The 22,117-nt window shown below is 36.6% G+C and overlaps 1 protein-coding gene across 3 annotated transcripts; it reads left to right on the top strand.

Annotated features, from left to right (window-relative positions):
- The first annotated feature begins 10,508 nt into the window (after positions 1–10,508).
- On the top strand, positions 10,509–21,556 carry LOC140239826 (properdin-like). 3 transcript variants are annotated; one of them, XM_072319657.1, is made up of 5 exons: positions 10,509–10,786; positions 12,788–12,847; positions 15,215–15,400; positions 18,014–18,066; positions 19,327–21,556. In XM_072319657.1, exons 1-4 carry the CDS (start codon positions 10,720–10,722, stop codon positions 18,040–18,042), a joined length of 342 nt encoding a protein of 113 aa, XP_072175758.1. In that variant the 5' UTR covers positions 10,509–10,719; the 3' UTR covers positions 18,043–18,066; positions 19,327–21,556. The 3 variants fall into 3 exon arrangements, with proteins under 3 accessions (XP_072175758.1, XP_072175766.1, XP_072175751.1); XM_072319665.1 differs by lacking the exon at positions 18,014–18,066; XM_072319650.1 differs by lacking the exons at positions 18,014–18,066; positions 19,327–21,556 and adding an exon at positions 16,647–17,275.
- Positions 21,557–22,117: the final 561 nt, after the last annotated feature.

Genomic DNA, 22,117 nt, shown 5'->3' with positions numbered 1-22,117 from the left:
CACCTGCACTAAAAAAAAAAAAAAAAAAAAACAGAAAAAGTAAAAACCTTCGAAATTACTAACCTTGGTGTTTCGTTTTCGGATTAACGAACGTTCGGAATAATGAACCTCACTTCATTTTCGGATTAACGAATATTTGGTATAACGTAGCATTGGAATAATGCCACGACAATATCTGGATTTAGCAAACCTTATTTCATTTTCGGAATAACGAGTGTCTATGCATAGGGAATATGTGTATTTCGGAATAACAAACATTCGGAATAATGAACATCACCCATTTACAATTTGATGACTTTGCTATTGTATGTTCAATTACATTTAAACTCCTACACCTTTATTGTGTGCTTTATTGTACTCTGCACATAAAATTCAACCTTTAATGGAATTTTACTTTCCAGTGGTGGCTGCAGACATCTAAAGTGGATCAGCATGACGAACACCGCCTTGCAGGTCGACCAAGGGTATCCCTGGTCGACGCCACGCCGCCCACACTTCGGCAATTATCTCTGTAATTAGCCCATCGAAACGTGGATTTTCAGAACACGGCTGGAGATCTACTACTGCTCCCCAAGATACGGTATTAACGTAATTTTCGTTCTTCTTTCTTTCTAGGCCTCCCAGTGTTTGCATCGATGGGTCCTTAATCGATCGTGCATAATGGCGATCAATCTAAGAAAATGACCTTGTGAAGGAAAAAATGTCAACGAACTCTCCGTCTCTCCAGAAAATGCCCTTACGTGAGCCTGTACTTAAGGTTTGAAAAAAAAAAATCATCAAGGTTTGATTTGACAGCGTTTTGTTTTGATTATCTGATTATTTTTCAGTCGTATCTTGTGGAGGAACCTGTGTCTGTAGACCAAAGTACACCCTCTATCACTAAGCAAGTGTAAATATGTGTGTATGATGTGTGTACATGAGTGTGTATGTACATCAATGTTTCTCTTTTTTTTCTCTCTATTTCAGTATTTTCCTCATTACATTGGAACATATACAATACAACGTATTAGCTTTTGGTATATTCCCTCAAAATGATCTGATTTCTGTGTCTGTTTGGTATATAAGCTGCACCAACTGCACCAACGCACTATGCACGCACAGTACAAACGGCCGAAGTTTTCCTTTAAATGATACAATTTGACATGTCTTTATCAACATGATGACATTGATTTCTGAGTCCTCCATATATCATGTATACACTCATACATCTGTCGTGTCTGTATTTTTGGACTACTTTTGCCTCAAGCAATGGCTTTTAAACGACAGTTTCGTCTTCTGCATTTACGACAACTGAATTTCTTTAACCAACATTACTTTATATCTAATATCATTATTTAGGCCGGCTTTCGCTGTACATTTTTTTGTATTGTTTAAGATGTGATAATTTTGTGATTTACTTTTCATTATGATATAAACATAAGTAACTTCAGTCTTTCACCTGTACTGAGTGGCGGTTAATACATTAATTGCATGGTTGGGCCTTTGAGAATGTTAATGCAGTGGAAAGTTCCAGTACACAGAATGATGTGATATCCACTCAAGTTAATTCCATTTCAGTCAGTATTAAAGCTAATGATCAGTTTGAAAAACATATGGAACCACACACACACACACACACACACACACACAAACACACACGAAAGGTAAAAGGAAGAATAAGGAATATAGAACAGAACACTTATTACTCCATTTCAATTAAATTCAATCCAATTCAAATCTTGTTTCAAATATAGGGTCAATTCTTTCAAATACAATAGTTACTATAAAAGTTGATTTTGTAATAATCATATAGAAATGCCACTGAAAGACGAAAAGGGCTTGAGTGACAAGAGAACTGGCCCGAACAAGCATCGAGGGGACATGTTTACCATAGTATTCACACTAAATCTGGGAATATATTACTTCTATTACTATACATAGAATGAAGGGAGATGAATATTAGCCAATGAATATAGGACTTACTATCCTATCAGGGAACATTCTAAATTTAGGAAGGGGAACGTATTAACACCATATATGGACAGGAGCTGTTGTGAATGGCCAGTAAGCATAATCATGGGTCAGTCAGCAGAATGGAATGTAGTGGTCAAGTGTTATCCGGTATCAGAGGGAATACATTTTAAAGGGTGGAGAGAACGGTCAGTGGCGATTGCCCACTTTCCAAGTAAACCACTGATGGGTAGTATCTCAGAAATGAAGAAAGGGTGTGTGGATGGAATCCGTGGAAAAAATGTTCAATTGAATACCTAAATAAAGCAAGGCCCACGTTCATCAGAAAAAAAAAATCGAGAAAACAGAAGAAGCAGCCTAATACATCTCATTTTTCATTACGGAAATCTTACGTATACATAAATTGAATTTAAAACAGTCAGCTGAATGATTATCTATATTTGCATTACTTAGCAAAGGGTCTCCAAAGATAATCTTTATTATACGTACTAAGACTTCAAACATTTTTATCAGTTATTCCATTAATTTCTATGTCTTAAAGAACTTTGCGTTGTCCTCCGTTTGAACGTTATTTCTATTTCTACAACCTCACCCACAACGCCTTATAAATAAACATCAATTTTCACGGCTGCTATAATCTTAATCTTAACTTTCAAATTCGTTTATAATAACATGTATTAGTGAGATTTTTCACACGATATTGTCTGTCGTATCTGATTTTGTGGGATGTGTAAACGAAAAATGTTAAAGATTTTTTTCTTCTCTTCTTTCTTTTTTATTTTTTTGGCTGCTTCTCCGCACGAATAAGATCGTACGTCGATCTATATCATTATGAACACTAAGGGAAAAAGAAGGTACTATCCTGGGATTTGAACCTGCGTCAACTACTGCATATCGGGCAGCGGCACTGTACCACAGAGCCTGCATGCACTCAATCCACATAAATGTTCTATATTTTGGTATTATTTCTCTGTGAATATTAATAGCATAAGAAATATGAAGCATAATCAGATAAAAATCAACACTGTTAATGAAAATTTGAATGAAACTCTACGCGGTAATGATTAACGCCTTGTATTTCAGTATATTACGGACATCCTTTACCTTAACTGGATTAAATACTTTACAATTACTTCGTAACACTCAATTACGCAGGGATGTACATAATGTGGACATTTTGACGCAAATTGAATTTCATCATAGCCATTAAGACTGTATTTCACTCTTTGTTGTAAGCTTTCTGTTCCAGCGTAACTTCACAACAGTTTAATACTACATGGAACTACCGGAAATAGGAAGGATGTTGAGTCATGGTCATGCAATGTATAATCAATTCGGATCGTATATATTCTTTATCTTTACGTGACAGGATTAAGCCTTGAAAAAAATTCTAACCACCTCAGTCCAGTTATATTTTCCTTCTAAATGCAGTATAAGGCAATCAAAATGATATCTTTCCCATGATCATAAATAGCTTCAATTTCAAAGAGCTATATAACAGAGAAAACCATCTACAGCCAAAGAACCGAGACATAATGAATAAAGAACTCCGACAATTAATACCATCAATTCATTCGGTTACAGTTCGTTGAATAATCCGTAAACGAAATAAAGGTCGTAATTCCGCAGGTCCATTAGGACGCAACTTCTTTTCTTTCTTGGATTAACAAACCTTCGGAATAACGATGAAACTTTCTCAATTGTGCTAATTAAAGTTTACTCTATCTAATTAGATATCTTTCAACTTGTCCGGAATCCCCCTTTAATGTTCAGAATTGACCTTCTCACTTTCTCAACGGCTCTTAATGATTGGCACGTTCAAGCTTCCGTATATGGTATCGATGTCATCGAAGCCCCAGCTGCAATCAGACGATTAATGGCCTGTTACTATGGTAACCTCTAAAGTTGCTTCGGCTCCCACAGTACTCAAGACGCGTTTACCTTTTGATATCATTACAGCATCGTCGCTGTCTTGCAAGCGACTGCGATAACTTCATAAAGGAGCTCTTTATTTATGACACCTCACAGATGAGATCTCGTAACAGAATCGAGAGGACACCACTCTTACGTCACAAAGAAATTTCTCAAAGCCCAGAGTGGACTACGTACGTATGGTTACCGTAATATTACACATTCTCATACATCAGACGTTAGATGTGAACAGGTCCCAACAAAAATATCTGTGGGCCGCGTTTATACATGTGTGTTGGTTCTCGGCAGACCGAAACGGCCAATTCTTGTAATTATCTTGTTTGATTTCCGAAGTACGGCGCAATGTCCCCTGTTATTTACTGATCGTCACAAATAGCTACGAATCACAGCCCCATTATCATCATTAAAATGAAGTAATCTCTTCCATGATGGCAAGACGATGGAGGGAAGTCATGATTTATCCAGATATTTCGGCGTCTTGATTTTGTGTCCTCTAGATCAGCATTAAGGCATCAAGACTTCCCTGCCATCATAGGAGGACCACTGACGCTAAGAATTTCCAAGTCATTTCAGGAAGAGAGAGGGAGGGAGGGGATATTGGGGTAGCTTTAATACCATATATGATAGTTAGAAAAAAATTTTTATGAGCAAAAAACGATACTAAAGATCAATGCATTACTACATAAGCAGTGGCACTATACATGATCGTATGCACGCAAGGAATTTCCTTGGATGGACAGAGAGAGGCAAAAAAAAAAAAAAAAAAAAACCAACCAAAAAACAAACAAACAAGAAACCAACCAACCAACCAAACAAACAAACAAACAAATTTCTTAAATTGTCACCAATATCCTACACTGTCGCAGATTAACATCCCAGAATTCAACATTAACATTCTTCAATATTTTGGATATTAGTTGCCACGCTATTGTTATAAATTTCGTCTTATAAAGATACTCTGAAAATCTCCTTACGGAGTCCCCTGCGCGTCACCGTAGCAACCCGTAATCATCTGGCACAACCATATAGGCCTACATAGATAGTATGTCTCTTACGGACACAACCTACCTCACGTCACTTAAACAATACGTGTGATCATGTAACTGGAATTAGAAACCACTGCGGATTCAAATACATGCAGTCACATAAAAGTGCGCTGACTTGGTTGTCGAGCTCCACTGAAGACGGGAAATGAACTTTACAAAATTGATATTAGAATTAATATTAACAGTTAAGAGAGTGATATGGAGGTTTTTCTTTTTTATGTGAGTTTTTTCTTAATAATTTTCTTCCTGACAGTAGTATTTTTTTTTCTGGTATCTTCTTCGTTGGTGAGAACATGCAGACCGAACTTGATATATTTTCAGTCTTTATTTTCAAAGCCTGCCAAAGCGAACCGGCTGCTTGTTCCATAGATATTGAGATTAATTTCAACTCTTTATGAAACAGGGCCCAGAATGGTCTCAAACAAAAACTCCGAGTTGGGATGAGCGCTCCCGGAGTGAATCGTGGCAGAGCGAACATAGCCACGAAGCGCGCTACCGTGGACCATGATATCTACGGTCGTGCAGAGCGTCTAGAGCGAACGGGACTGAATGCAATCAAGCCGAAGCGAATTTTGCTACATTTGCTTTATCCACCGTTGAGATTTGACACACCGGCAAATATATAAGTTTGCAAAAGAATTATTACAATTTCTGTGTTAACTCTTATCCAATGGGTGGAAAAAAAAAATACGTGACGTAACTATACCTGCATTTTTTTTTCTTCTTCCTCGTCACCATATGTTGAATCTGACCTGACCAACAAAGCAACAACAACAACAACAAAGAAGAAATGTGCGCAATTTCTTTTCACATGTACAAGGGTAAGTTTTATTTCTGTCTGTGTGTGCGTTTGTGTGCGTACTTGTTTTATGTTCTACTTCACGAGGAATTCGTCAGATCGTTTCGTTGGATTACTACTATCCACAATTTACTACTCACGAGGGGACTGCATTCTACAAGCTTGGCTTTTTAGCAGTCCCATCCATTTCTGACTTTTTCTTTGTTACGATTCAGTTGCAATTTGTCCATGCATTTCTTCATCTAAAGTATGTTTATTGTCTCATTGTAAACAAATGATGTAAATTTTAAATCTCATTTGGATATGTAAAACAAACATTGTACTTTATCTTGTTTATATGAATTGTCATATTGTATACCTTCGTCAGAAATGAAATAAAAAAAAAATGAAATGAAATGAAGTTACGGCGCGCCGTAACTTTAGTAGATGGGAATGAAATCTCACTATTCAAGCACCAAAAGTTTCAAAATAAATTTCATATCGGCAGGACTAAAATAAAAAACAATTGGAAAGCAGATGAGATACCACGGCGTAACAATGGGCTTAAATCCCACTTTTCTTATAAATGCTCAAAAAGCTTGCACACACACACACACACAAAAAAAAAAAAAAAAAAATCAGCTCGAATGAGCGAAGCGTCATTCGGACGGCATACTAAGCTCTTGATGGATTTTGTTTTCGGCATCACGGACTTTCAGCCTCTTTATGATTCGCCAACAAAGTTGCGCTGTGTTTGTCCTTCGGGAAATCCTAATTTTGTGTCGTTACCATGACAACCTTCCTTCCTTCCTTTGGGTTGTATAGGAAACGTACATTGACCAGGGTGGTGTTTTTATTGACTCCCATGGAAACGGGTCAGATACCTCCATTACACCAGTCTCTTTCTCATATCTAGGAAGTAAAATGACCAAATGAAGAGAAATTGTAAACCGATTAATTACTCGAGACCAGAAAAAATGGGTTATCTTTCTTCAGTTTATATTGTTGTAATACCCATGTATCTTTATTTAGATAACAAATATGCATATTTCTCTAATTTCTCCTTCTCATCTGCCCCTTTACGCTAAAAAACATGGGTGTTAGATTTAACACCATGGGTGTTAAATCTAACACCGATCAAGTGTCAATAGAGGACCACACCCACAGGTGTAGAAAGTATGTTGTGATGGTGTTGAAAAGTGTTCATCTGGCACTTCGTGGTGTTAATTTGACACTGTAGTTGGTGATATTTTTGACACTGCGCTGGTGTTAATTCAACAGTGACACCGCATGATGTTGATTTGATATTGCTGGTGTCAATGTCAATGGTACAACACCCGTCCAGCTTCAATATGAGACCACACCAACTGGTGTCACTATGTTATAAATATGTTCACTCCTTTAAAAAAAAAAAATCAAGTACTTTATCGGAAAATTCTTGATCGTCTTGTTGAAGTTCAAAATCAACAAGAAGAATAGTAACTAAGAAACTATTCAAAAAACAATTCTATATTCTTAAATGACACCCGGAGGTGTTAATCTTAAACCATAAATGAGCACCGCAAATTTAAAGGGAAGATAAACCCCAAGAATAATGTGGATTGAGTGAAAGCAGCAACATTAGTAGAACACATCAGTGAAAGTTTGAAGAAAATCGGACAATCGATGCAAAAGTTATGAATTTTTAAAGTTTTGGTGTTGGAACTGCTGGATGAGGAGACTACTAGAGGTTAGACGTATGAGTGGACTACAATATCAAGAAAATATAAAGAAAATACTACAAAAATCCATTTTTCATGAAAATTACAAATTCCATCAACTTGATATTGACATATGTTAAGGGTAGCAATTATTCCCCCTGCTTTCTGAAAGCGGTTGGTCCACTGCTCTTTCATAATTCTAGAAAAGTGAATTTTTGTTGAATATCCTTTATATTTTCTTTGTATTGTTGTCCACTCATACGTCATATCCTCTAGTAGTCTCCTCATCCAGCGGTTCCAACACCAAAACTTTAAATATTCATAACTTTTGCATCGATTGTCCGATTTTTCTCAAACTTTCACTGATGTGTTCTACTAATGTTGCTGCTTTCACTCAATCCACATTGCTCTTTGGGTTTACCTTCCCTTTAACACCAGCTCGGTTTTTCATATTTAACACCGGACTTTTTGCGGTGTACCATTCCCCTCACTCTCTCTACGCTTACTGCCTGAGGTATTATTCACCTTTGTCTGTTTATCGTTGACGACGATAACTGTAGGGCTCACACCTGTAAATAAAATGGAATGTCCCAGACCCCTTCACAAATTCGTACCAAAGATACCAAATAAATGAAGAAAAAATTAATTAAAAATCAATAATGCAGTTTGGCAAAAAACTGAATAGCTGCAGATATTGAGTATGAATTCCTTTACAAACTGCATGTTGGTTGGACAATGAAAGCTTTTCTCATGCATGGGATTTGAAGGGACTATGTTTCATTTGGTGCATGTACAGAAAATAGGTGATATTTTGAGTGAAAAGAACTCGTAGTCTGGCTTTGCGGACCCTTGGACAGAGTTTGAGCCTTTGGAATTTGATGGATGAAAGGATATATCTCACTTGGCCAGGTTAGTGAAGATGAAACACCCCATTTCTCCCAGCTATTTTACAGAATTTTTTGAATTTTGAATTTTAGCACACGTCTCTATGGGGAATTATTTATCCGTGTGAGCCCTGTAACTAATACAGGTAGTACCAAGATATCCTTGACAATTTGCGATGACTCGGAAAGATTCAAGAGAGTCAATTTTCATGGCTCAAAGCCAGCCCCCTCACCCCTCACCCAATTCGCGTGATGGCGGACGTTTGTGAAAGTTATGCGAATTTGATAGTTTACTACACCGTAAATTTGTCAGTCGTCACAGCTATGTCAAACTGAATAACATAAGTCGATCTCTTGCGGGTGATACGTGATAGTTTCAACTAGCGGAATCTAAATACCATTGCCTCTGTGAAATAAAAAGAAAAACTCGTGCGGCCAGGAGCGTGAACATTTTTTCTTTTGTATTCTATTATGGGTCGAATATCATGTGGGGAAAGTATGCCAATGGAATGCGGAAACTGCAATGGGCAGAAGACACAAATGTCTACCCGCTTCATAGAAGTTGAATTTGTTTGAAACTTGGAGCAAATTTCCACTCTTCGTTCATATACCTAAATGCAACTATAGACTAAAAACTTTTGCGCTGCTGAATTTTACACATCTTTTGACGATGAAATGATGTTTGGTTACAGTTACATTATGCAAATGCAGCATTTCATTTCATTTCATTTCATTTCATTTCATTTCATTTCATTTCATTTCATTTATTTTTTCCCATCTCCAACAGAATTTGTAAATACATTTTTCCTTCCACATAAAATATAGATACATATATATGTCAATATTACAAAATATGATGAATGGAACTTATGGATATAAAAGATGATAAGGTGAAAAAGAAAAAGCACAAAAAACATTCTGAAGTTGAGAAAATGCAGGAGATGGGGAGGAATGCTGAAGAAGCAAAGCTTGTAGGGTGCATTCGCCCCAAACATATAGTAACATCTTATATCATTGCGCTCATCGCATCGAAAGTCTTCCGCTGGCTACACTGTGTGTAAGTATAGATGTGTCTGTGTGTCCTCCGTTATTATGCATTAAAGGGATGGTATAGTATTGGTTAAGGTGAGGATTTAGCTTGAATCTTTTTTTTTTGCGAGATATTTAGAAAACACTTTACGAAATGTTAAAGATCATACAGTTCTAAGAGAAATTCAAACTTTACTTGTTGATGAAAATTTGTTTTGGATATCTCAGCAATTTCAAAACGTATTTTCATCCAGGTAAATAAAATACCGAGTTCCTCTTAGAATTATAATCGATGCTCTTTCATAATAGAGAAGTTTCTCATCATCTCGAAAAGCAATCATCGAAAGTAGTTGGAAAGATGCAAACCCATCTCAACCGAAACTGTACCATCCCTTTTAGAAGGAACTGATTACATAATGTTGAAAAATTACTAGCCATTCCGTCGCTAATCTTATTTCAGGGGTAAAACGAGCTTTCGGCAAGTCTTGATCATCAATAATAGCCATAACCACCGTGCAGAGTTTAGTCTAGGTACTCTCTGAAATCTCAGCTGTAATTCAGGAAGACTTCTGAACCAATGCATTGTCAAGGTTTACAAACTTTGCACTCCACTTGGCAAAATATTTGATTGGTCATAATCATTAAAAATTGCCCAGTATAGAGTATGCAATTTTAGTAGCTGCGCAATAGACGATGTAAATGGCAATTATAATATTAATAATGATAATAATTACAATGATAATGGACACTTGCCACTTAAATTGCGCAGATTGTATACTCTATCGTGTAATATTGATGATGATTATGCCCTATTAAATTTGAAAAGCTTATCAACTCCATAATATAGTTTTAAAAAAACCAATAAACACCTGCATGTCGCATCAAACGTCGAGTTGTAAAGGAAGCAATCACATATACCCACGCACAGACACTCACAGATAGAAAGAGGGAGAGAGAGAGAGAGAGAGATAGTGACGCACTATTCTGCTCATTATTTCCTTTGTTTTGTTTTGTTATATAAGTTGCTTTCCTTCCCGACCCAGGCCGTTGATTACTTTACAAAAACGGAAGTTTCGGTTTACCATACTGGCAAGGACACAATACAAAGTAGTACGCACTGCAGCACTCGCGCGTAACCTATATAAATCTACGACACCTTCCGTCTTACACGCCAAACAGTCCGTGGACAGCTCAGCGAACGGAACACACCCGTAGGTAGACATATTACATTGCGTTAATACCATCATAGTTACGCCTGCTTGCTGCACTTCCACCAGATAGAATCCTTTGTATCTTTGGGTTGTTATTCCCCCCGTCTCTCTCGCTTTCATATTGGTGTTCGACGGCACAGGGAGGATTTTATATATTCTCTGGTATCTGATAAAGCATTTGGACGAATAATGGATATTTCACGAACAAGAATTTGGAGCAGTTGTCTACTACTGGGGGTTCTCCTGCACATATGCTGTAAGTATCTTTTCATCACAGCGCTTTCATATTGTTGGCTGTTTTGGAATACAATTAGCGTTTCCCCGAAAGTAGAAAATCATTTGAATGAGTTTATTAAGAGACCATACGACCATGGAAGGAGAGTACAAGCTTTCAGTACGCGCTGAGTTTTTAACAAGAGTTTTAGTCAAGTGTATAAGCGAAATTTTTGCTGCATTCTACGATATGATGTTTTTCTCTTCAGCTGCCCAAGGATCGTTTTTCAAAAAACATGTAGAATCTAATTTTCTGCAATTGTTCTCATGATATACCGTGATAACGTGACACGGTGGCAGCGTGATTCAAAATAAAGACCCAACATAAAAGTAACAATAAACAGTTAGGCGTGCTATAATGTTTCTAGATAAATAAGGCCTCATTGATTGTCAAAATTGCTTTATACAGTTGCATAATGATTACAAAGTAATTATATTATGTGTTATGTGTGTAAATACAAATATGTACGGGAGTATGTGTTTTAGATACATATTTCATACAAATATACGAAGATGTGTGTATGCCTCTGGTGCAAAACTAAAGGCGAACAAAAACCCTTTAATTGACTATACGTAATCTTCTTTCATAACCAAGAGCACGGTAAAGATGCGCTGGTTTAGATTTGACACTGGTCTTGAGTTCATGACAAAGGACAAAGCGATCATTGTTTGTTGAGTTGTTGGATGTCAGTAAAGCATTCAGCTTTAAGAAGGCTGCTTCCATTCGTGACATCACATGACTAGAAATGTGTAGCGTGTATAAAAAAAACCCGAACATTATCATGATTATTCCATATTCCACATTTTGGTGACATCTCATTTGACTTCGAAAAAAATACGTTGAACACAGCAGTCAATTTGAGACAAAATTATAGAAATATATTAGGAAATATAAATGATGTGTAAGAGGAACTTACCAAAAAGCAAAGCTTGCACGATGTAGGCTCCAAAGTTATAATATAAGCGTTTAGTAGTCCTATCTACTGAGTATCTATGTTTCTATGTTTCATTTTCCTGACTTTTCTCTGAAGAAATGGGCATGACAGGAAAAGGTTGTTTCCCTATACAATGTTTTCTACCAGCTGGAGTCACTAACGGAATATAGGACTCCCGATATTCGATAATGTGCATTTTTTTAGATTTTTTTTTTTTTAACGAGTAACGTGACAAGTGATGGATGATCTCACGGCGGTCATGTCAACTTGACGTCGCTTAACCCAATGTTAATGTCGACTATGCCATGTCAGATTACTAACATTCAGATGGTCACAAGTTTTTCAACAGTTTCCTATTAATTGCTCTTATCCAAAAAATCCCTGCCCATTAAAAATGTTGGGGGGGGGGGGGCCGCAGCTCATTTTGCCCCCTAATAATTCGTGGGGTGTGGAAATTTTTCTTGGTTTTTATTGATTGCAAATTTTACAAATATTTAACCAAAAATATGCACTAGATCGCTCAATTTCAATTGTTTGTTCATTTGTTTGTTTGTTTTTATTGTTCCATATTCCGCGTTTCAACAGTTAAACCATAAACATAACCAAAAAAAAAAAAATATGCATGGGTGAATTGTCAAATACAGCATTCAAGACAATTAAACATGTGAAATACGAGGAATAAGATATACATGAAAGCATTGCTTGTAGGGTGTAGATTGCCAGATGTTGATATGAGATAAATTCTTACTTGATATTTACAATTGAAAGGAATGACAATTTATGAATAAGGGAAATATAGACGTCGAAGAATATAAAAAGAACAAGAGAAGACACACACACACACACACACACACACACACAAAACACAATGTCCGCGGCACAAAACTTCTAGAGAGTTGCGTGATCAGCTGCTGCTGTTCACTCCACACAAAAAAAAAAACAACAACACTTATCGTGATAGAGGCGACCTAGAATAAAACCAAAACAAACACCTTGCACCTTATTTATTCATATGTTGTTGTTGTTTATTTTTTTTCCTGCTGAACTAGATGTTCCTGGTAATGCCACGCCGGTATCATACAGCGCTTGCTCCGAGGAACCGTGTCCAGGTACGTCGAATTACGACAGGGCGTGGTCAAAGGAGTGGAGGGGTGTGAGCACATCAAAGGGAGAGGGCGGAGCTTGGGCAGGAGCTATCCTATAGGGCTCACACCCATAAATATTTCCCCATAGGGATGTGTGTTAAAAATCAAATTTCAAAAAATTCTGTAAAACAGCTGGGAGAAATGAGGTGTTTCAGCTTCACTAACCTGGATAAGTTAGATATACCCTTTCACCCATCAAATTCTCAGGGTGGATAATTCAGTTCAAATTCTGTCCAGGGGTCCGCAAAGCCAGACTACGAGTTCTTATCACTCAAAAAATCACCCATTTTCCGTACACGTACCCAATGAAATATAGTCCCCTCAAATTCCACCAGAAAAGCTTTCATCTTCCAACCAAAATGTAATTTGTAGAGGAATTCATACTCAATATCTACAGCTATTCAGTTTTTTGCCAAACTACATCATTGATTTTTAATCAATTTTTTTCTTCATTTATTTTGGTATCTTTGGTACGAATTTGTGAAGGGGCCTGGGGCATTCCCTTGTATTTACGGGTGTGAGCCCTATATGAGTAGAGTAAAGGGTATAGCGCGTTGGTGGGCGGGATTAACGAGGAAGTGAAATGCAGGTGTCTCTCCATTGAATCGAACAATTGTTACGTCATTTGTATAATTTGTGTAATTCTTTTTTTTTTTTAAGGGATGGTAAAGTATTGGTTGAGGTGAGGAATCACTTTTTAACTTTTTGCGAGATACCTAGAAACCACTTCATGAATGTTGAAAAGAATTCAAAGTTTATTTGATGAAAATTGGTTTTGAAGTGCCTGAGATATCCAAAAACAAAAGTAATATAAAGCGATTGCTTTATGATTGCTTTGTTTTGGATGTCTCAGCAAATTTCAAAACTAATTCTTATCAAATAAACTTTGAATTCCTCTTAGAATTATATGCTCTTTCATATTTCATAAGAGGTATCTCATTATCTAAAAAAAAAAACCAACAAAATCATCAAAAAACGTCAGAAACCTCAAGTCCCATCTCAACTAAAACTGTACCATCCCTGTAAACACCTTCTAGCTCTGTAGTCAAGAATGCTACATCACAGAGAAAGAGATATGATTTTGACAGATGCCACAGTAATAACTGACGTACATCTGAGTGTATTTTGTTTCTGTTATGGACATTGTAACGACAAGTTGATGGAAACTGCGTAATTAAACAAGGCCCCAAATTAACATGTGAGCAATATCATTGTTCTTTGAAGCATGACATAGAAATATAATACACGTAGGGCATGAATTTACAATAAAGGAATCATTTGAAGGGGAAAGCACGAATGTATGAATGAATGAATGAATATAAAAGAACAGAGATTTATCAATTAACAGTTTGACCATTTTATATTTGCCTATATTTTAGGTAAGCTTAGTAGTGCTTTGCTCATAATGTACAACGTCTTGAATGGCTGTATGATCTATTCATTGCGAGTGTCAAGACAAAGGAATGGGTGAAGGGGAAATATTGTCAACGGCATGGATGGCTCTGAAGACAGTCATAAGACAAATGAAATGAAATTATTATGATAAATTAATGATTTATTCATTCAGATACTGAGAAAGTTATGCTTGCAACCAAAATTTACCGAAAATATTGATGATGAGTTTTAAGAAGTTGGGTAAAAAGTAGCAGAGATTGTGCGCTGAGGTTTGGTAATCTATACTAAAGAGATTGTACACTTGCGCTACAAGTTTAGCATCACACTTACAGTTGAGTGGGAATTGAACGATTTGCTTTAAAGGACCTTCCCGAAACCGAGCACAATTTGCATGTTCCTCGACAACGTCTTTTGTTAGTCACATTAGTAACACAGAAACGTGGAAGTTATGCTCGGTGTATGCAATATCTTTTGTTTAACATACAGTGGACTCCCGTTATAACGAAGTCCTCAGGACCGGCAGTTTTCTTTCGTTATATCGAAATTTCGTTATAACCGAACAAATAACGAACAATAAAAATACACAAAGTGGATAATAATGCAGCCTGAATTTTTACTTCGTTGTAACCGAAATTTCGTTATAACCGTGTTTGTTATAACATGAGTGTATGGTAGTACTTTCGCAATGCTTGACAGATGAGGTCACGAGTAGAATATTGGATTTCGAAGGGTTTTTTGCGGGCGTATCCAAGTAATATGAAGAAGAATAGTTTCAAAATGTTATAGAATATAATTATGGAATATATCTGGATATTCGTTTGGCCACATAAGTGATGTTCGGTGTTCATCTTGAATCAAAACAAATCACCATGCATTTGCATTATAGCCCTTTAACCATGAAAGTTTCATGTTCCTTTCTCCTTGTGTTCAATGTAGTTGATGGGAAATGGGGAGAGTGGAGTGAAGTTTACTGCGGCGATCCTCAATGCCAGTCGACTTCCCAGCTCGTAATGTATACCCGAGAGTGCGACAACCCAGCTCCCGCTAACGGCGGTGCCGACTGTACAGGCCCAGCGCTTCACACGGTCTGGGCGGGCGAGTGCGACGCTTGTAAACAAGCGGGTGAGTATAGGACGCCACTCATCATGACGCGCACATGCGACTCCATTTTGATTCAACAAAATAATATTCCGAGCAGATTTCAAAGTGAACTTAAGAGCGATGTTCAAGTTGGCTTTGAAAGATAGAGCCAAATCAGACTAAAAGAACGGTATTGGTAGTCAGACTAAAAGAACGGTATTGGTAGTCACACTAAAATCCTCCTGTGTCCGATTTGGTATAGTCACACTAAAATAGGACATAATGAGGATCTCGCTGCTGTGGAATACCGGACGAAATCATTATTGTCACTTATTTTTAATGTAATGCATTCTATCACACATCACACTAATATCTGAGGAATTCTTCACTTCCCAATATTCCTTGACCTTTTTAGCTTTCAATTAAACTGTCAAATTTTGTACGTTTCAGTGTAGACGGCTTTAAAGTGAAGTTTTATTTCCCTTCCACCAGGGAATCCGAATAAGACAGGCCACAAAATTAATAGTATCTGCAAGGAGGACGTTGAATCGACATCTTGTCGCATTGCGTAGTTGACCTATGGCCAAGTATAGTAAATTCAAACATTCGAATAGTTTTTTAGCTCTCTCGTCGGTACCGAATTATGAATTTTGCTTGTCGCACTTAAATGTGTGAATTAGTCTCATGAATGTTTAATCACACAGTTTTCGTAACCATTTTGCACAAGTGCTGCGGGGAAGACAGAATTCGGGCCAATATTCCTATTTTCACCTTCTTCCTGAAAAACTTGATAGGTATTATCACTCTAAAAGGTTACAATATGATATTGAATGCAAGGACCCCCAGAAACCCCGTTTAGAGTAGAGAGAAAGAAAAAATGGTTTCAAACCAGAAATGCTATGAGTAAATGCATTATTGAATGTACTTTCAAGGTTATTTATGATAGGTCTGGGGGTCGGGCCAACTTGGGAGTCACATTTTACATTTTGATCTCAAAACAAAACAAAACAAAAACTGCAAAGTTAAAATTTCTTAGTATAGAATGTACGTGGCAGGTATTTGTACCAGTGTGATAAAATATACAAATGGACACCATGCCCCATGGAGGCTTCCAAAGCTGCCCCTGTCCCCATAGTTTGCTTTGTTCTAATGTACTGTCTAATAGGCTGCATGGTGAATGCATGAAAGGTGAACTTCCAATACTCGGCTGAGCGCGAGACCTCCGGGTCTCTCGTTTTTAATCAGATCCTCGTAATTTGACGTAGAACGTGACTTCTATCTTCCACAGCTTCAACTACCCTTATAACGGGAGTCACGGAAGAAATAGAAATGACGACAGTGCTAGATCAAACAACTACAGATGCTTCAGAGGAGAATGAAGAGTACTAAATCCGCCCAGCGACTTGGAAAAACCGGAAAAAAAAAAACACGCTGAAAGGACTGAAGATCTACAGCCGTTCATATTCTATAATCGACCTACATGAAAGAAAATGCGTGATATCAGTCTATATCAATATATAATTTCAAATCAATCCACATCAAAATGAAGAAAAACAAAGTATTCTACGTAAAATGAAGCCATCCGATATCGATGAATACTGGAGACAATATACAATAGAAACGATATCAAACGCGAGTACAATATAGGCCACCCCGGAATCTGGACTAGACATTCCCTTGTTGCACAGCGAAGAGGTTTCTACCAATAAAGGATAGGGAAGGTACGACAGTAGTGAGCCTAGGTGTACATGATACGTATTTGCACCTGTTGCCTCATGATATATTTTATGCACTACCATTTTCCATGCACTTAGTTTCTGTGTCAGACAATTATGCGTTTCATCGAAAATTGACTTGGGCAGACTGAAGAAAAAAAAAACACAACATGTACATAACTACAGATGATGAGGGAGTTTTTTTTTTCTTTTTTTTTTTCGATGTGGCAATGTAGCACATTTCATTTTATCAAACACAAATACTTGCCTTGAGTGAGATCACATTTGTACGTTTGAATTGGATATGTACCAAATGAAGCAAAGAACGATATTTGATCAAAAGTTTTTAAAAAAAGTTTAAAAAAGTGGAAAGAAAAATGTAAGAAACTTATTACGTCATATTCAAGACGTGCAATGAAAGTGCAATTTTACCCAACCTCAAGTTGACGCATAGAATGAGATCAGATAAAATAAAAAAAAAAATCTAAAGAAAATTTGTGGCATTTTGAAGTTTCGCGAAACAGTGGACAACCAGATCATGCAAATTACATGTATCTTGGGTGAGATGTCTTAAACCTCCAATACATTCCCTTAACTGGTTAAAATAACGTCAACGCATTTTATATCCTACCCAAACTTTATTTTTGAAACGTGTATCACAATGTGTGTTTGATTTTGAATTGCTTATGGAAGTTAACCCCAACCTGGAATTGTACTTTGGGCGTAGATAATGTACTCCCTTAAATGATTCTTCATTCGAAATGATGTAGACGCAGGAGAGACCAGACCCCTCTATGTAAACAAACCTTCAGGTGGGAAGGTTGTTCCACCTCATGAGTGAAAAGTCAAACTGATTGATGGATTTATAGAATCGCATGAGAGAAACTTTATTAAGAAATAACTCACAGCTGATGAATATCTTCACTTTCTTGCTCTGCAGAAATAGCCGCAAACCTGGCATGGAACTGAGTTTGACAAACTTATAACGCAATGGTAAATGTTACTTTGTTACCCTTTAACACATATTTATCACGTACATCGATTATGAACATAATATTATCATTGAGTATTTTAAAGCAACATAAAGCCACCTCGAAAGTAGTAGGCCTAAGGGAATACAGGCTCCACAATCACCGAAATGAATTTCAGCTTTGCAAAAACAAAAACGAATTTGGAGTCTTGCACTGTATGACTTGCCAAAAGGTTTGCTGAATTTCAAATGAAGACAAGCTTTCTGGAAATCAAAAAGTCAAGATTATCTCTTAAGATTACACTGTTCTTCCTCGTGTCATTTTAAGTACTGATATTCTTCGCCTTCAACTGAAATAAGATTTTCCTTGTCACCAGCTTCCAACAATTATCAACTACTGAAATAATCACGACAATGTGCAGTGCTCACGTGCTAGGTACAATGTACATAATAAACAAGAGATAACAAAGACATGGAGGGACATGTATTCATGTCATTACTCTAAAGCAGTATGTATTCATGTATATTACAAACACACGTATATTGTAGTTGTTACTTCTACCACGTATAGTAGAAGGGCGATGGATTACTATTTCGCTGCTTCATCGTTGCAACAAAGTACCTTGTAGCTGTATCCTGGGTTTGTGTTACGATCAATCTATTGTATGTTTAGTGTACATATTGTATATATACTGTACAATGTATATAGACTGAATTCAGTTTGTCTGTTGTTACCCGGCTAAAACATTGAGTTTTCACTGGACTCTGGAGTTTTGTCGGCTTGGGACGCCATCGGTTAATCCAAGTTGAGCTTGTCGAGAGATTTAGGAATCAATAAAATCGAATAAAAAAAAAGGTACAACCTGATCAATTTTCAATGATTTTTACTTTGGAGTTAAGATTCCCATGATGAAGGATTCAAAGAAAACTGATAAAGGTAATAAAAAAAAAAACCGCAGACACCATTCGCAGAAATATCTGGGATCTTGGATTCTTTCTTGCCTTCTTTTCTTTATATTACCGTCGCCTGTTGCAGGCTGTTATTTGGATAATACTAAAAAAAAATGTCTGCCTTAAGAGCAACAAAACAACAAACAAACAAACAAACAAAAACCACTCAAATGATAATCACAATGGTGATGTTAATGTGCAAAGCATTAGATAAATGATAGAGCCATTCATTGTGAATAGTGCATCCATTGATTTCAATTCAATTCAATTTTCAATTCAATAGTTGATTTGCAATGACAATAACATTTCTCATATTTTACGTGTCGTTGCAGGTCAGTGAGTTCCTTGAAAGACTGCCACAGCGGGGGAAAATTATCTCGAGAAAGTTTGAGAATCTCACTGATGCCCCCCTCAAAACATGGACAACAAAACAGAACCAAAATCACAACTATACGGGAGTGGAGTTAGACCGGGATCAAAGAGATGTTTCTGCGAATGGACTCTTAGCGGTGGGCCATCTCACCTTTCTGATGTTCCTCAGACGTGTCAGTTATTGATTATTTTAATATCGATGCAATAATCTGCATTTTAATGGTCACGTGGTGATAGTGTACTAGTTTAGTGTGAGCTTTCGAAAGTGCACCTTCGTTTCTTCTCATTGAAAAAGAAATTGTTTTCTGTGACGACAGTACTATAAAACATAACACCATAAACATCAGAGCAAAACAAAAAGTGATAATTCCTTTGCCACTCAAAGTTTTATGATGATCACGGAAGCGAGGGTAAAGTGTAAATATTGTATCGCATATAGGATGTGGCTTTGAGTGAAGGTTATACATAGATATACGAACAATGGCAAATTGGGTGGAAGGCCATCCAGTCTGAGAAGTAGCCAGAGTGTTGTACATTTTGTAAGTATAATCGAAGTTGTAGTGGGTATTGTATTTATCGAGATGTGTGACTTTATAGGAATAACATGCCACTTCGCACCATACCCACTGACCATCGTTTAACATTGTTTTTAGCTGAAAACCTTCGCTGCAAGGTCTTCCATGCTATCCCTGCTGGAAAGAACACGGTGTACCACAGTGTGAACAGTATGGAATCTCTTCACATTGTTAAATTCGAGCGTTTTAACATTGTGAACACAGTGTGAATCATCAATTCATAGTGTGAAACAGAACAACACTATGTGAACACTGTGAAAACCACACCACAGTGTGAAATCATCTCCACACTGTTAAATTTGAGCGTTGTCACAAAGCCGACTATGCAAACACACTGTGAACACACTGTGCTACACTGTGTTCTTTCGAGCAGGAATCAGTATCTCTGATACATGTATTGCGAAAAAAGAAAGTGAAGCTATGAAAACAATGTGGTCGAAACTACAGTTAAATTGTTTGAAAAGTGATCTTTTGTGAGCGACCAACTCTGCCACAAACGATTTTCCCTCCAGGGACGGTGGTGTTAGAATGAAAGTAATTTTGGAAACGGTTTACCAGCATGGGGTTTTTATTCATTGCTGTGGTGGTGTGACATCAGTTCTGTTTTTGTATGCTTCAGGGTTTCCTTTCTTCCATTTGAACATCATTATACAGCTTAGCCAGAAAAGTTCATATTTTGTTTGCTTATTTCTTGGATGTTGTTGTTGTTGTTGTTTTATAAACTTACCCATGACAATGCTAAGATGTGTCTTTAACACTGCCAACATATACGTGTCATGCTTCGTTACGTCAGGGCTGGCATGAAACAATCTGAAGTAAGGTAGTACAATATGTAGTCCTTGTTTTCACGTCATATATGCTTTCCTGGGAATATGAATCAAATGGGGGGAAAACTTATTTTGAATTGGCAACGTATCAAGTTAAAGTAACTCGAGGTGCTTAATAGCGTTTGATCAATGATTGTACATGACCTTGTATGAAAGTTGAACGATTGCTGTAACCGCTGAATTCCCACTCAGAAACTGAAGAAAAAAAATTGATGCACTTTCATATTTCCCTATGTATTACTTTTCAGTTTCAGTATCAGTTTGTCTTATTTTCCTGTTTAAGTTCAATTGAAATCCTCATGACAAATCAACGACGTTCTCAGTAAAGTATAAACAAGAGTAGAAAAAAGAGTACTTGAAGAACATGATTATAATTATGTTTAATAACATTAATTTATCTTTAAATTAAATTAAACACGTGTAAAAGTGCAGGTGGAGGAAACCGTCTTAGTTGGCTGGGATAAGGCCTCTGGGCGACATATTATCACTCTCAAGCCAAAGAAAATAAACAATGATGTTATCAATATGAGTTATTTTACTGTCACCTGCAACTCGATTATTTCCATTTATCATTTATTCCACCCTTTTTTTTTGTATTCATTATTCGTGATTAAAGCAAAATAACGATGGTGGGTTTTTTTAGGTACTAGCTGAAAGATCGTTGTCAACGTAATCGCTTAAAATCAGGAAATGAGTTGGATTATGAAATGTGATGCTGGAACTTGTGTACATAATATCTAACAATCTAAGTTGTAATCATTATGGATTAAAGGAGTATTTGCTGTAAATGCCACTATCACAGTACATCAAGTGTCTTTCTGTTCTCTAACTGTATGTGTGTATACATGTATGTATGTATGTATGTATGTATGTATATAATATATACATATATACATATGTATATATATATATATATATATATATATATATATATATATATACTTATTTATTTATTTATATCATATATGCATTCTCGAAAACTAATAAAAAAAAAACAGTTATTGAATAATATTCTGATTATTTCTTTCCAACTGTCTGTATGGGCCATTTCACAGGTTGGTGACACGAGCTTAGAAATTAAAATGGAATGTATTTTCTCAATTGTTAAGTATTTTTTGTCCTTCAAATATCACAAAATGCTAAAACTTCAACACAAATTTATCAATATTCAGTGAAGTTTGTATATCTACCATAAGCAACGTGAGTAAACAATTATTTTCAACCTCACTACAAATGGTACCGTGGTATGTCTCATTGATTTATAGATACAAAGTATGTCTCGCCAACATTCTTCTTCATGAAAACACTTTTCTTCAAGTGATGTTTACTTTTTATTTAGTGCATGCCAA

Source organism: Diadema setosum, chromosome 2 (assembly GCF_964275005.1).
Source record: "Diadema setosum chromosome 2, eeDiaSeto1, whole genome shotgun sequence".
NCBI classification, from domain to species: domain Eukaryota; kingdom Metazoa; phylum Echinodermata; class Echinoidea; order Diadematoida; family Diadematidae; genus Diadema; species Diadema setosum.
Note: the sequence above shows the minus strand (reverse complement) of the source record. Positions and strands in the feature narration are given on the sequence as shown.

Excerpts from the sequence above, each read along its gene's own strand:
- LOC140239826 (XM_072319650.1), top strand. The coding sequence starts at position 10,720 with ATGGATATTTCACGAACAAGAATTTGGAGCAGTTGTCTACTACTGGGG. Across the intron at positions 12,848-15,214 it reads CTCCGAGGAACCGTGTCCAG|TTGATGGGAAATGGGGAGAG; the intron begins GTACGTCGAATT and ends TGTTCAATGTAG. Across the intron at positions 15,401-16,646 it reads CGACGCTTGTAAACAAGCGG|CTTCAACTACCCTTATAACG; the intron begins GTGAGTATAGGA and ends TATCTTCCACAG.